Source organism: Diceros bicornis, unplaced genomic scaffold, assembly GCF_020826845.1.
Source record: "Diceros bicornis minor isolate mBicDic1 unplaced genomic scaffold, mDicBic1.mat.cur scaffold_73_ctg1, whole genome shotgun sequence".
NCBI lineage: Eukaryota > Metazoa > Chordata > Mammalia > Perissodactyla > Rhinocerotidae > Diceros > Diceros bicornis.
The window spans coordinates 845,565-858,196 of record NW_026691615.1 but is presented as its reverse complement, the minus strand read 5'-3'; the positions used below and the strand labels follow the sequence as shown (position 1 = coordinate 858,196).

The 12,632-nt window shown below is 62.9% G+C and overlaps 2 protein-coding genes across 3 annotated transcripts; one reads left to right on the top strand and one right to left on the bottom strand.

Moving 5' to 3' along the window:
• The first annotated feature begins 857 nt into the window (after positions 1-857).
• On the top strand, positions 858-2,968 carry TRAPPC5 (trafficking protein particle complex subunit 5). 2 transcript variants are annotated; one of them, XM_058537997.1, is made up of 2 exons: positions 858-873; positions 2,278-2,968. In XM_058537997.1, the coding sequence occupies exon 2, from the start codon at positions 2,287-2,289 to the stop codon at positions 2,851-2,853; it is 567 nt and encodes a 188-aa protein (XP_058393980.1). In that variant the 5' UTR covers positions 858-873; positions 2,278-2,286; the 3' UTR covers positions 2,854-2,968. The 2 variants fall into 2 exon arrangements, with proteins under 2 accessions (XP_058393980.1, XP_058393979.1); XM_058537996.1 differs by lacking the exon at positions 858-873 and adding an exon at positions 1,882-2,001.
• A 3,823-nt stretch (positions 2,969-6,791) lies between these two features.
• Positions 6,792-12,427, bottom strand: FCER2 (Fc epsilon receptor II). The gene is made up of 10 exons (XM_058538039.1): positions 12,375-12,427; positions 11,241-11,360; positions 10,908-10,961; positions 10,294-10,356; positions 10,022-10,084; positions 9,828-9,890; positions 9,653-9,742; positions 7,504-7,655; positions 7,267-7,373; positions 6,792-7,070 (listed from the first exon to the last, which is right to left on the bottom strand). Exons 1-10 carry the CDS (start codon positions 12,394-12,396, stop codon positions 6,932-6,934), a joined length of 873 nt encoding a protein of 290 aa, XP_058394022.1. The 5' UTR covers positions 12,397-12,427; the 3' UTR covers positions 6,792-6,931.
• Between the last annotated feature and the right edge of the window lie 205 nt (positions 12,428-12,632).

Genomic DNA, 12,632 nt, shown 5'->3' with positions numbered 1-12,632 from the left:
GCAGGGGCTTTGGGACCTGGTGGGGGAGGGTCTGCAAGTGTTGGAACTTGGGGAAAGTGGAAAGTAACACAGTGAATGTGTGCACGTGATGCCAGGAATCCTGGGCGCATGAGGGTGAGAATGAATGCCGCTGTGGGTCCCTGTGCCCTGGAGGGTGTGCCCACACGGGTTTGCGGCCTGAGATGTGCAATGTCTCCCTAAGTGTGCATGAATGAGTCCATGGATGTATATGAGCCCCAGGCAAGTATCCACGGTGGAACTGTGCTCATGTATGTGCCCGCTGAGAGTGAGTGGTTCACATGCCCCTAAATGTACTACACCCATGGCTCATGGATGAAAGTCCCCCTAAGAGAACGTGTGCCGAGCTGGCCCCGTGGTTTAGCAGTTAAGTGTGCGCACTCCGCTGCTGGCGGCCTGGGTTCAGATGCCGGGCATGCACTGAGGCACCGCTTCTCCGGCCCTGCTGAGGCCGCGTCCCACATACAGCAACTAGAAAGATGTGCAACTACGACATACAACTATCTACTGGGGCTTTGGGGGAAATAAATAAATAAACAAAAATTAAAAAAAAAAAAAGAGAACGTGTGCCTAAGGACATACGTGTGTCCCCAAGACATCAGAATGTGTGCCCCTGAGACAGAGATGTGTACCCATCGTCAGGCGTGTGCCCCCGAGCAAGGGACCACCGGTCCTCCTGTCCTCCTGAGGTGGTGAACCAAGACCACGGACGCGCGCGCCCCCACGAGGCCGCTCTCGGGAATCACCGAGCGTGCAAGCCCCGCCCACACGCCCGCCCCGCCGCCGCGCCTGCGCACGCGGGGCCTTTTACGGCGCCGTAAAGCAGCTCGGCCGAACCGACGGCCGCAGTTCCCGGTGAGACCCCGACCCCCTTCCCGGTCCCCTCCCCGCGGGCCTGTGCGTCCTGTGTCGGGGTCTCGGCGTCCGTGAGCCCCGGTCCGCCCGCTTCGGTCCACGCAGGGGGACTGCGAGGAGGGTGGGCTCCTCCTGGGTCCCTGTGGCGGGTGCACGCCGGGGCGGGGGGCTCGGGGTCCCGGCCTTTCCGCCGCTCGGCTCGCCAACCCCCCTCGCAGCCCCCTCCCGTCCCGCGCGCTGGGCCCTCCCATGGAGGCGGGGGGGCCGGGAGCCCCTGGGACCGCGCCCCTGCGGGTCCGCTGTTGCCATCCCCCACGCGGACCTCGTTGGGGCCGTCTCTGGGACCCCTCCGGCCCCGGCCCTGCACGGTGGGGGCGGGCTTCTCAGCTCCCCCTCCCGACCCCACCCTTGGCGGCTGCTTCACACCTGAGTGGGCGAGGTGGGGGGGCGAGGGAGTCTCAGCGCCCCTGGGATCCCCCCTCCGCTGCCACTCCCACCACAGAGCCACATGTGGAGGTCTCGGCGCCCCCTCGGGGTTTCCTCCAACAGCCCCCTTCCGGTCCCTTCCCCCACCGACCGCGGTGGCTTCACTCGCTGGGATGGGGCAACCACCACCCCCCCTTCTGGCTCCCCCAAACCCCGGGTCTGACACTCCGCCCCCTCCCTCTTGTTTCCCACGGTCCAGCTACCTTTCTGGAGAGCACGGGGGCGGGCGGCTCCCAGCGCCCTCTCTGCCCCGCTTCCAGTCTTGCTTCCGAATGCAGCCCGTCCGCGGCTCAAGGGGGCGCGCTTCCTGCGTGAGGCGCGGGGTTGGAAGGGTTCCCAGCATCCCCTCTGGTTGGCCCCTTGTGCCTCGTTTGTGCCCCCAACCCTCCTGGCCGTAGGTCTTGCCACACCCCTACTCCCCCCTCCCGTTTCTCTGGCTTTCTGCAGGGGAGAGGCGGGGAGGTTCTCTTCACCCGGGGAAGTCAGAGCGCACGGCGGGGGTGGGACAGTTGCCCGTGTCCCCTTCCTGCCCTAGGTCTGACGCCCCCCTCCCCCATGCGCTAGTTTTCTAGTTACTCCCACAGGTGGCGGAGGGGGCACCTAGGTGCTTTACACATGCGAGGAATCACCTGGAAGTCGAAGGTTGGGGTGGTTTCCAGCGCCCCTTCTGGTCCTCCTCTTGTCTCTCCTCCCACCTTCCCCCCATAAGCCCTCTGGGCAAGGGTATAAGCCCACCCCTTCCCCCTACTGTCCTTCCCTGACCAGGTGTAATGGGGGCGGGCTTTACGCGCAGGTGGATGCCCCTTTCCTTCCACTAACCTCTCCCCACGTGCGATGGAGCACACGAGGGAGGTGGGCGGGAGGCCCCAGGGTTCTCCTTCCCGCCCCTGACCTCCGCGTTTCCTCGTCTCCCCGCAGGGCGGCGGCATGGAGGCGCGCTTCACGCGCGGAAAGTCGGCGCTGCTGGAGCGCGCGCTGGCGCGGCCGCGCACCGAGGTGAGCCTGAGCGCCTTCGCGCTGCTGTTCTCCGAGCTGGTGCAGCACTGCCAGAGCCGCGTCTTCTCCGTGGCCGAGCTGCAGGCGCGCCTGGCCGCTCTGGGCCGCCAGGTGGGCGCGCGCGTCCTGGATGCGCTGGTGGCTCGCGAAAAGGGCGCCCGGCGCGAGACCAAGGTGCTGGGCGCGCTGCTCTTCGTGAAGGGCGCCGTGTGGAAGGCGCTCTTTGGCAAGGAGGCCGACAAGCTGGAACAGGCCAACGACGACGCTCGCACCTTCTACATCATCGAGCGCGAGCCGCTCATCAACACCTACATCTCCGTGCCCAAGGAGAACAGCACGCTGAACTGCGCCAGCTTCACGGCGGGCATCGTGGAGGCCGTGCTCACACACAGCGGCTTCCCCGCCAAGGTCACGGCGCACTGGCACAAGGGCACCACGCTCATGATCAAGTTCGAGGAGGCGGTCATCGCTCGAGACCGGGCCCTGGAGGGCCGCTGACCCCGCCGGAGATAAAGGATGCAGAGAGCCCCCTTCCCAAGTGTGTCTTGTGTCTTGTGTAGGGGCCTCAGAGATCCAGTCCACACCATGACCCAGGCTGGTGGGGAGGCTCAGGCACGTTTATAATACAGTGGGGGGGGGGGGAGGGCCAGGTCTGACCCAGCTGGGCTTTCAGAGAGGGGTGGGGGGAGGCCAGGGACTGTGTGAGACTAAACCAGGCAGAAGGAGCTGCCGGTGCCGCTGGAGTGGGGAAAATGCTGGCACTTTCTGGAATCACAGTTGGAGACCAAGCTGGAGAGGGGTGGAGGGATCAGGCTAAGAGGACCTCCTTTAGACCAGGGGGTGGCACACTTTGTAAAGGACCAGCTAGTCGATAGTTTATGCCCAGCAGTCTGTTGACAGCGGTAAGTCAAGCAGTGGGTGTGGCTGTGTCCCCAGAACACAGGTGGAGGGTGGCCGCTTGCCGCCGCCTTCTGCTTTAGACCTTTGTTGTTCAAACTGTGCTCCGACCCGGTGCTTGTTAGAGATGCAGCCCCTCAGGCCTCCCCCGGATCTGCCAGCAGGGTCTGCCTTGTAGCAAGATCCCCAGGACTTCCTGTGACCTTGGTGAGAAGCAGGGCTCTCAGCACAGAGTTAAAACTCCCAGTGGCTGGACCCCACCCCCCGAGTTTCCGATTTCTGCAGATCTGGGGTGGGCCCCGAGGATTTGCACTCTGACAAGTTCCTAAGAACTGTGGGTGCTGCAGGGGCCCCACTTTGAGAGCTATGACCCTAGAGACCTGGTTCTCAGAGGGGAAATGGGTGGGCTCACTTTAGAATCATCTGGATGCTTAAAATATGCTGAAGTGAGTCTCTAAAGCCACGGTCAGCACATGAACACCTTCCCTGTTAAAAAAGGAAAATATGACGCTTCAGGCGACACTTCCTGTTCCTTGTGCCTACCACCCTGGTCCCTGATCACTCCGCTTCAATCCTGCCAGGCTTTTTGGGGGGGAATTGTTCAAATTTTCGCCAGCCCCACCCCCACCCCCCGAGGACCTGAACAAGTCTCTTTTGAGAAGACCCCTCAGGTGCTTTCGGCTGGGTCCCCCTCACTGCTTATGAGAAGAGTTTAAGGGGGAAGTGGGGATAGCTTTTTGATTTGCTGTTTGAGGTGCTCCATCTAGCCTTGTCATGGAGGGTGGCACAGGTGGGGAGACGGGGGGCAGGTTCAGTGATCCCAGCAAGACGTGGCGTGCTGGGTGGCCTTCAGCACATTGCGAAGAAGGTAGAGAGCGCCAACAGAGTGAATAAAACCACTGTGCGCCCGCCACGTGTGGCATGGGATGGTCAGGAAATAGCTCTTGGCTGGGGGAGGGAGGGGGTCCACGGGAGCTGGGAGGCCGGTGATCAGGCTGGCAGCCTGAATTGGGGTGAGGGGGCAGCATCTAGGAGGGAGGTCTGGGGGTCAGTGCAGAGACAGAAGCCACAGGCCTGGAGGAGGGAGAGCCGGAGAAGCTGGGTTTCAGAGGAGGCTGCAGGAGTCATCTTAGCAGCTCAAGGTCCTCAGAGACCGTGGTGAGAGTGGCTTCCAGGGCCTGCTGGAGAGCGGGGGCAGGTTGTAGGAGTGACAGGCAGAAGACAGGCCGGCTCTGTCCGGAGGCCCAGCAGCGGGCCAGAGCAGAGGAGGCGAGGCTGGTCCCCAAGGGAGGGCTTATGAGCTGGGAGAGGAGGGCACAGGATCTGTTTCTGCCTGCCGAGGCCGAGTAGGGACTTGCGGAGAAGGGAGAGGGTTTGGGAAAGCTGCGGGATTGTGGGGCCAGGCCCTGGTTTGGGGTGGGGGAGGATGGGGAGAAGGAACTGGCCACTGTGGTCCTGCAGGGTCCCAGCATAGCAGCTCTGACCTAGGATGCTTTGGGCTGCAAGGTCTCCACTGAAGCTCCCAGATGGGAGGGCGGGTGGGCTGGGGTGCGGGGGCAGGAGGAGGAACCCAGGATCAGCCCTTAGTGACCAAGGCAGGCAGTATCCCTCTCTTCACAGGCCACAGAGCAGGTTCCAGGAGAAGAGGTCATTTTCCCATGGTCACACGTTAATTCGACAAATATTTATTGTGCGCCTACTGTGTGCCAGGGGCTGGGGACAGCTGAGAACAAAACAAAGGCGCCTTCCCTCCTGAAGCTCACGTTCTAACCAGTAGAGACGGGCAGCGAACAGATCAGTAAATTATGTATCTTGTTGAAAGGAAAAGAGTACCGTGGTGGGAAAGTACAGAGGGGTAATGGGATCGAGAGTCGGGCGTGTCATTTTAAATCGGGGGCGGGGGAGCTCAGGACAGGCCTCACCGAGGAGCTAGCAGGGGAGGCAGCATGTGCAAATGCCCTGGGGTAGGAGCGAGCCTAAATGTTTCAGGTACGGGAGGAGGCTGGTGTGGGTGCCGGGTTGAGGGGTGGACAAAGGAAGTGAAGTCGGGGAGGTAAAGTGCGTGGGAGGGGTTCTGCAATGGCAAAGGACCCTCTAAGACTTTGACTTTTCCTCTGAATGGGAAGGAAACTTCTGGAAGGTTTGGGGGCAGTGAAGAGGGAGACCTGGGCGATCGAGGATGGGGGCTACACCAAGGCAGTGGCTGGAGGGGGTGAGAAGTGGGCAGATTCTGAATGTGTCTGGAAGGCAGAGCCCATGGCCTTTCCTTATGAATTTGGAGGGGGCGGTAAGGGAAAGAGGTGGCCAGGATGACCCCAGTGTTGGCCTGAGTGACTGGTAGAGTGGAGCCGTGAATCCCTGTGTGGAGAGATCTGGTAGGGAGTTAGGAACTGGCCCGGGGTTCCGAGGAGGGGTCTGGGGGAGTCGGACATCTGGGGGTGGGCAGCGGGTAGAGAGAACAGGTGCCCTGGAGTTCCAGCCCCCGTCTCCCTCCCTCCCTCCCAGCTCTGTCCCTGCCCAGCCCTCGGCCCCGGGACTCCAAGCGGTCCAGCGTGGGCCTCTCCTCGCGGGTTCCTGCTCCTCGAGTGGCCCCAGAGTCATGTGAGCTTTTCTAGGCCAGGAATTGGAGGTGGGGTGCACAGGAGTCTAACAAGGGGTGTCCTGTGATCCTGGGCTGCCCTCCCTCCCGCAGACTCAGGGGCACGGTTGACCTCGGCCCCCCAGACCCTGAATGGGAGTGGGGCCGGCACCTCCATGAACTGGCCGCCGGGTGACCAGGCCACCTCCCCATGGGCCTCTCCAGCCAGCTGGTGCTTAGCACCTTTTGTGGGCTGGCCCACTGCCCTGCCCTGTAGCATTCCTGGGGCTCTCGGGGGTTCTCTGCTGCGTTGGACCCCGGGGTCTTCATCTCCAGGCCCAGTAGGAAAAAAGAAACGTTGGTGAAGTACAAATGCCACTTGAGTCCCCAATACTGAGGTGGCCTCAGGCACCAGGCCCTGGAGCTCCCGGCTCCCACGTTCCACACCGGGAGGCCCCTGAGGAGGGGGCCAGGGTGAGGGGCCCCGTCGCCCGCTGTCTTGATGCAGGCCCCGGGGAGGGCTGGCTGCCTGAGCTGGGGGTCTCTGTCCTGTGAGGCTGGGACACAGGGGCAGCCTCTGGGGAGGGCAGGGGGTGTCCGCTCCTGACTCCAGCAGACGGCCAGGTGGCAGTGACGGAGGAAGCACACGTGGTGGGGGCGGCCTGAGGTGTCCTGTGCTGCTCCCTGGAAGGCTGGGCTGCCAGGCGCCGTGCGCCAGTGGGGAGGGGGCTTCTGGCGTTCAGGCTTATGGGCAGGGGTCCTCGAGTGGGAACCCCGAGCACTTAAAGGCAGGGAGGTGGTGACGGCCAGCTGGGCTGAGGAACAAGGGGCGAGCCCACTGGGGCGTTGGCAGGAGCTGGGGATGGGTCAGCTGCTTCATTTTGCGGGGAGAAAATATCCTCAGGACCCTTCAGCCATGAAGGAGGCTTCCAGGCCTCGGGTGGGGGTCCTCAGGGTCCCGCCGTGGGCCTGGCTGTCCCCATGTTTGAGGTGGGGGAGTGACACAGAGGGGTGCACCTGGTGGGTGGGCTGGGCTGTCGGGGTCCACGACTCTGGGCACAGCCCCGTGGCTCTGGGGAGGCCGAGGTGCCTGGTGGGCAGTCAGCACGTGGCCAGCCGGTCACACACCCAGCCGTCCAGGCGGCTGAGGCAGAAGGCGTCGTTCCACCGGCCGGAGCCCTGCATCATCACGCAGTCCTCGCCCTCGCCCTCGTTGTTGGGCTCCCCCGGCTGCCAGTTGCTGCCGAGACGGCTTCGGGTCAGAGGATGGGGGGAGGAGCCCCTGCCCTCAGCCCGGACACCCCTGGGTTCCGCCCCAGCTCCCTGCCGCCCAGTCTGGGCCTGCACCCGGCCCTGACCGTCTCCCTCGGTGGCAGTCCAGAAGCTCCCCCAAGTGTGAGCCTGAGGCCCCCTTCTGTCCTCTGCCCCCTCCTCACCTGTAGTCCAGGGGGTTCTCATCCATCCAGACAAACTCGCCTTCTATGTTCAGGTCCCGGAGGCCGATCCAGGAGCCCTTCTTGTTGGCGCGTTTGGTCAGGAAGTCCTGGGGAGCAGGACAGGGCTGGAGGGCCAGGGGGCCGTGCCGGGGTCCCCCCCGCCACACGAGAGGTCGGGCTGGGCATCCGCCTCCCCCACGCCCGCGCTGGCCGCCCTTCTGCGGAGCCCGGGCCCACCTGCTCCTCCTGGCTGTGGATGCTGACGAGTCGCCCTTGCAGCTTGCTGCAAGCAAAGCGCGCCTCGATCCACTTCTTGGGGCCCTCGCCGAAGTAGTAGCACTTCTTTTGGAAACTGACCCACTGCTCGGGGCACGTGTTACACGTGGAGCCTGGGGTGGAGGAGAGGCTCAGGGGGGCAGCGGTGGTGGGCCCCGTGGTGGGCCCCGTGGCGGGCCCTGCGGCGGGAACCGTGGCGGGTACCGTGGTGGGAACCGTGGCGGGTACCGTGGTGGGAACCGTGGCGGGCCCTGCGGCGGGAACCGTGGCGGGTACTGTGGTGGGAACCGTGGTGGGCACAATAGGCAGAGTGGGTGGCAGCTTCTCTCCTGGAGTCACTCCCGGGGTCCGGGCTGAAAGCAGACCCACCCCAGAGCCTAGCAGAGTCTCGCCGTTTGCCTTCTTCCCTGGAGCTCTGATGCTGACATGCAAGACCAGCTGACCGCAGGGGCCCCTAGCCACCAACACCGTGACCACAGACGCCTCCGTAGTCAGCAGCACCTCAACCGCAACACCACGACCACGAACACCACCCCGTCAGGAACACCTTTATCACCAACATCCTCCCCGCAGGGACCCGCAATCGCCAGCCACGCCTCTCCACCAACACCGTGGCCGACACTGTCTTTACCAGCACCACACCAGCCACGACTGAATCACCAGGGCCGACGGCGATGCTGAGCCACGATCGCCAGCATTACCTGCCCTGTGTCCTGTCCTCACCAACTGCCCCAATCACAGCCCTGGCCGCCACCCCTGCCAACACCCCCAAAACCACTCTCGTGGCCACTCTCTTGGAAACTGAGATGATTTTCTTCTAGTTGGAGGGATTGGTCAGGAGAGCTGGGGGGGGACTGGAGGGCTGGGTCCCCGTGGCCTCGACCCGGGGCCAGCTTGGTCTGTCTACCCTTGCCCCCACCCCCAGGAGACCCTCAGGCACTGTCACCACCACTGCGTTCGCAGGTGGGAGTTTAAATGCACTGTTGCTGGGTCAACTCACTCATGATTGACAATAGATTTTCTTAGAGTGGCTAAGAGGAGGGAGGGCTCTGCAGCTTTGGTGGAATTGTTCTAAGGGGCCTGGGGTCCACAGAGCTTGAGGAACCCCCGGGAGAACAGAGCTGGAGGTGCTGCCCACACGTGAATGGGGAACCAGCACGCGGCCCTCGGAGGGTGCCACGTGAAAACAGGAAGAGACTATCTCCGGGTCCTTCAAGAAAACTCTGGGGAAGGTGCCCTGGCCGTGTGTCACACGGTCATCAAGAGACAGCCCAGAGCTGGGCTCAGACCCCAAGACACAGGGCTAGACTTAGGGGGGGACCTCAGGGACCGGCTAAGAATTGCGAGGTGGTCTGTCCCCGTGAGCCAGATCCAGATTCTTCCTCCCCCTCCCCAGAGGGACTACAGCGGGATTTCTTGCTGGAATTCCCATAGCCACGCCATGTCCCAGGGGACAGCTCTCCTCCACACCAAGCACAGATCCTTCCTCTTCTTCTGCCAAGTTGGGGCAGCTGGGGCTTCCCAGAGGTGGAAGATCAGATATCCAGGGCAGGGTGGGGTGGGGTGGGGGGACTTCAGGGCCGTAACACCCGGTTTCCTCCCCAGGATAAAGGCACAGGGATTGAATGTCTGCCCCTTCTGCAGCCTTCTGGGGCTACCCCGATGACCCCCAAAACTGCCAGCATCGCCTCCATCACTGCCACCCCTGGGGAAGATGCCACCGTCCCTGTTGTCCCCATCGCTGCAGAGGTGACCCCCCCTCTGGCCACCCGGCTGGGTCTGACAATCTTCCAGGAGGGCTGTGGCCAAGGGCATCCTAATGGTGACCCTCCGCTAAGCCGAGCCGGTCAGGAAAGAGAACCCAGCAATGGTAAATGCGGGACACCCTTTACCTGGAGGAGGAGAAAGTGTGGGACACCCTGAAATCAGTGGAGGGAGCAGCTGGACTCGGCCTTCTTGTGTGCCCCCATCGGCCCTGCCACACACATAACCACATACCACCCACGTTGTCACACACACCTCCACCGTGCATTTGAACACACACCGCCACACCTCTGTGCTGTCACACGCGTATACCAACGCACCCGTGGGTGCAGACACACACACTCACCGTTGGACGTGCGTAGCTCTATCCACAGCTTCGCCACCTCCTCCTGGAGCCTTCCCAGTGCACGCAAGGCTGTGTGTCTCTCGTTGAAGCCTGGGGCGGTTGGATGGGGTTGGGGGTCAGAGATGCACTTGGAAGCCCCCTTCCTTGTCCCTCCCCCATCCCTCCCAAGGCTCACCCTGGGAGTGGAGGTTGCTCAGGTCCTCGCGAAGTCCCTTCAGGTTCTGGGAGAGCTCAGAGTCTGATGGGGGTGGCGATGGGGGCAGGACTGGTGTCAGGGATGTTGCCTGCAGGGTGAGGGTCCCCGAGCCTGGTCCCCAGCCCCACTGTCCCCGTGGCCCCCAGACCCTGCCCTCAATCCCCATCTCTCACCCTGAGATTTCATTGTCTTCTGCTCAGCTTGGATCTTCTCCATGTTCTGCGACATCTTGGCAGCTGTTTGTGGGGGAGGGGCTCAGTGGGCACGTGCATCGTCGGCGCATGCCCCCCTTTCCCCCACCGGCCCCCTCAGCCACTTAGCCTGGGCCTTTAGGGTCACCTGCTCATTTTGCAATCCACAGGTGGTCCTGAGCACTCTATCCACATGTTAATCCAGGTTCCCCCTGCTCCCCTCCCCCTGGACCCCCAGAGCCCAGGTCGCTCACCCTGGGCTTTCTGGGTCATCTCGTCACCCTTGTGCCTTTCCAAGTCCTTGGAGACCTGAGAGACTGGGATGGCAGGAGGGAAGACGTGTCCTCAGGAGCCAGGAAGGCAGGTCCTTGAATCCCCCCCACCAGCCGCAAGTGCAGGGGTCCCCCTCACATAGTCACAATGGCCACGGCTTTTGTTTTGAATTTGGGGGGAAAATGTACTCAGGAGAATTCAGGCAAGAATCGAATGAACTTCCCCCACCCAGGATTAAATATAAAAGCAGCAGGCGTTTAGTAAAAGCTCAATGGACACGGTTCTAAGTGCTCTGAGGGTCTTAGCTTGTTTCTGCCTCAAAGCGCTAAGATTACGCCCATTTTACAGGTGAGGAAGCTGGGACAGGGAGCCTTTGTGTAATGTTCCGTCAGGCACTTGTCAGAGCCCTCCCCTCCAAGAGTCGCTGGGCGTTCCCCCCGGGGGAGGGGGGGGAACACAGGCTGACCCTCAGTTCCTAGGGGGGACACGAGCCCAGGCCTCGTGTCTCCCACGTCCCACAGCGATCGGTGGCGGAAGCAGGACAAGAGCCTGGGGTCCCAGCCTCCGCCCCCCCCCCCCGGCTCCTCCTCCATACCGTTCCGGGCAGCGGCCTCTTCCAGCTGTTTCAGTTTCTGCACAGTTTCCCAGTCTGGGGAGGAGAAGAGGAGAGGAGTGAGGAAGGGTTTTTCAGGTGCCTCCACCCGCCCACACCCCACCTGCCAGCTGGAGATGGAGGCCTTGGGGAGGTGTGGGCTGGGGGCTCCCCGGGGTGGGTGGGAGGGGCATGGAAGGGGCCAGCAGAGTCAGGGTGGGGGACACGATGGGAGCATTGGGTTCCAAGGAGCGTGTTGGGCTCCCCGGGATCTGAGACTGGGGGTCTGGGAGGGAACACGAGAGGGAGGCCACATGGGGCTGGGGGTGTCCTCACGCCACAAGAGAAGCAGAGTCAGCAGCCCGGCCCACAGCGCGGTGGTCACCAGCCCCAACAGCCCGAGCAGCGTCCCCCGCCCACAGCACTGCCGCCGCCTCCTGGAAAGCTTTGAGAACTCTGTTGGGAGGAGCGGGAACACCGAGGGGCTCAGGGTGAGGCTGGGCTCCAGCTCTGCCTGTCTCTGCATCACCCAGAGCCCCAAAGTCCCGGGAGCCTGTCCAGAGCCCGCACTGAAGCAAAGGGTCTCAGTGGACCCCCAGCCTCCTCTGCACACCTTCCCCACACACATCTTTCACATCTTTCACATCCATCAGCCCACCCCCCGACCTTTGTCTGTCCATCTGTGCATCTGTGCATCTCTGAGTCTGTCCCTCCACCTGTCCAGCCCAATGTCTGCTGCTCCTTCTGTCCACACTCCAGCGGTCAGGGAGCCTAACTGCGGGCCAGGTCACTGTCCAGAGAGACAGACCCAGGGCCAGGAGCTGAGACCGCCTCCTCCATGGGCCCCCTCGTCAGATGGCCAACCCCCACCCAGCTCTCACCTGAGACCCTCCTCCCTCTTATGGGTTCAGTTACCCCCCCACACTAATGCTGGGTCCCCTTTCCCTGCCGACCCCCAGCCCTCGCCCTCATGCCTGTCCCCCACTCTGAGCCCCTCCCCTAAACACAGGACACCAGATCTCAGTTCTTCCCCCATATCCAAGCTCTTCCCCAGCCCTTTCCCCAGATGTCAGACACCCCCAGGCCTCAACCCAACTCCTGGGCCACTGAAACCCTGCTTTGAGGCCCACAGTGGGCCCTGAGCCCCTCCCCTCACCCTGGCCTTGAGGATCCATCATGCTGATTTCCGCTGGCTTCCAACTCTATCGGGCTCCCAGCGCCCCAGCTGGCGCTGTAGTTTTGTTGGGAGGGTGTTGAGTCACAGAAGGGAGGTGGCCCTGGCTTCCCTCTCCTGCCTGGCTCTGCGCCAGGGAGGCCAGTCAGGGCTCACCTCCCCCCATGCTGGTCCTTTCCTAGAAATTCACTTTTCTTCCCTGAGAGGGACCCAGGAGCCCCTCTCCTCTCCCGGGTGGAAGGCAGGAGGTCAGCGCGCTCGCTTTTGCCAGTATCAGCCCCAGAGAGCCCTCTCACCTGAGTATGAACTTTCCTCCATGGCAGCCCTGCTTGGGTTCTCCCAGGGACGGGGCACTCACCACCTACCAAGGCAGTCCAGCTGGGGCACGGTCGCAGCTCTGGCCGGGATCTGGGCTCTGACGAGGGGTAGGGGGAGATGTCAGGCTGTGGTTCCTGGCACAGGACAGCAGCTGGACTTGAGGAGCCCAGTGACCACTGGCTGGTTTTGTTTAGCCCACGACCGGGAGTCAGTGTTTCTCCTGCTGCTGGTGTGGA

Coding starts and splice junctions, on each gene's coding strand:
- TRAPPC5 (XM_058537996.1), top strand. CDS start 1,975: ATGCGAGGAATCACCTGGAAGTCGAAG. Junction 2,002..2,277: donor GAATCACCTGGAAGTCGAAG/GTTGGGGTGGTT, acceptor GTCTCCCCGCAG/GGCGGCGGCATGGAGGCGCG.
- FCER2 (XM_058538039.1), bottom strand. CDS start 12,396: ATGGAGGAAAGTTCATACTCAG. Junction 9,743..9,827: donor GAGCAACCTCCACTCCCAGG/GTGAGCCTTGGG, acceptor CAACCGCCCCAG/GCTTCAACGAGAGACACACA. Junction 7,071..7,266: donor GAGAACCCCCTGGACTACAG/GTGAGGAGGGGG, acceptor CCGTCTCGGCAG/CAACTGGCAGCCGGGGGAGC.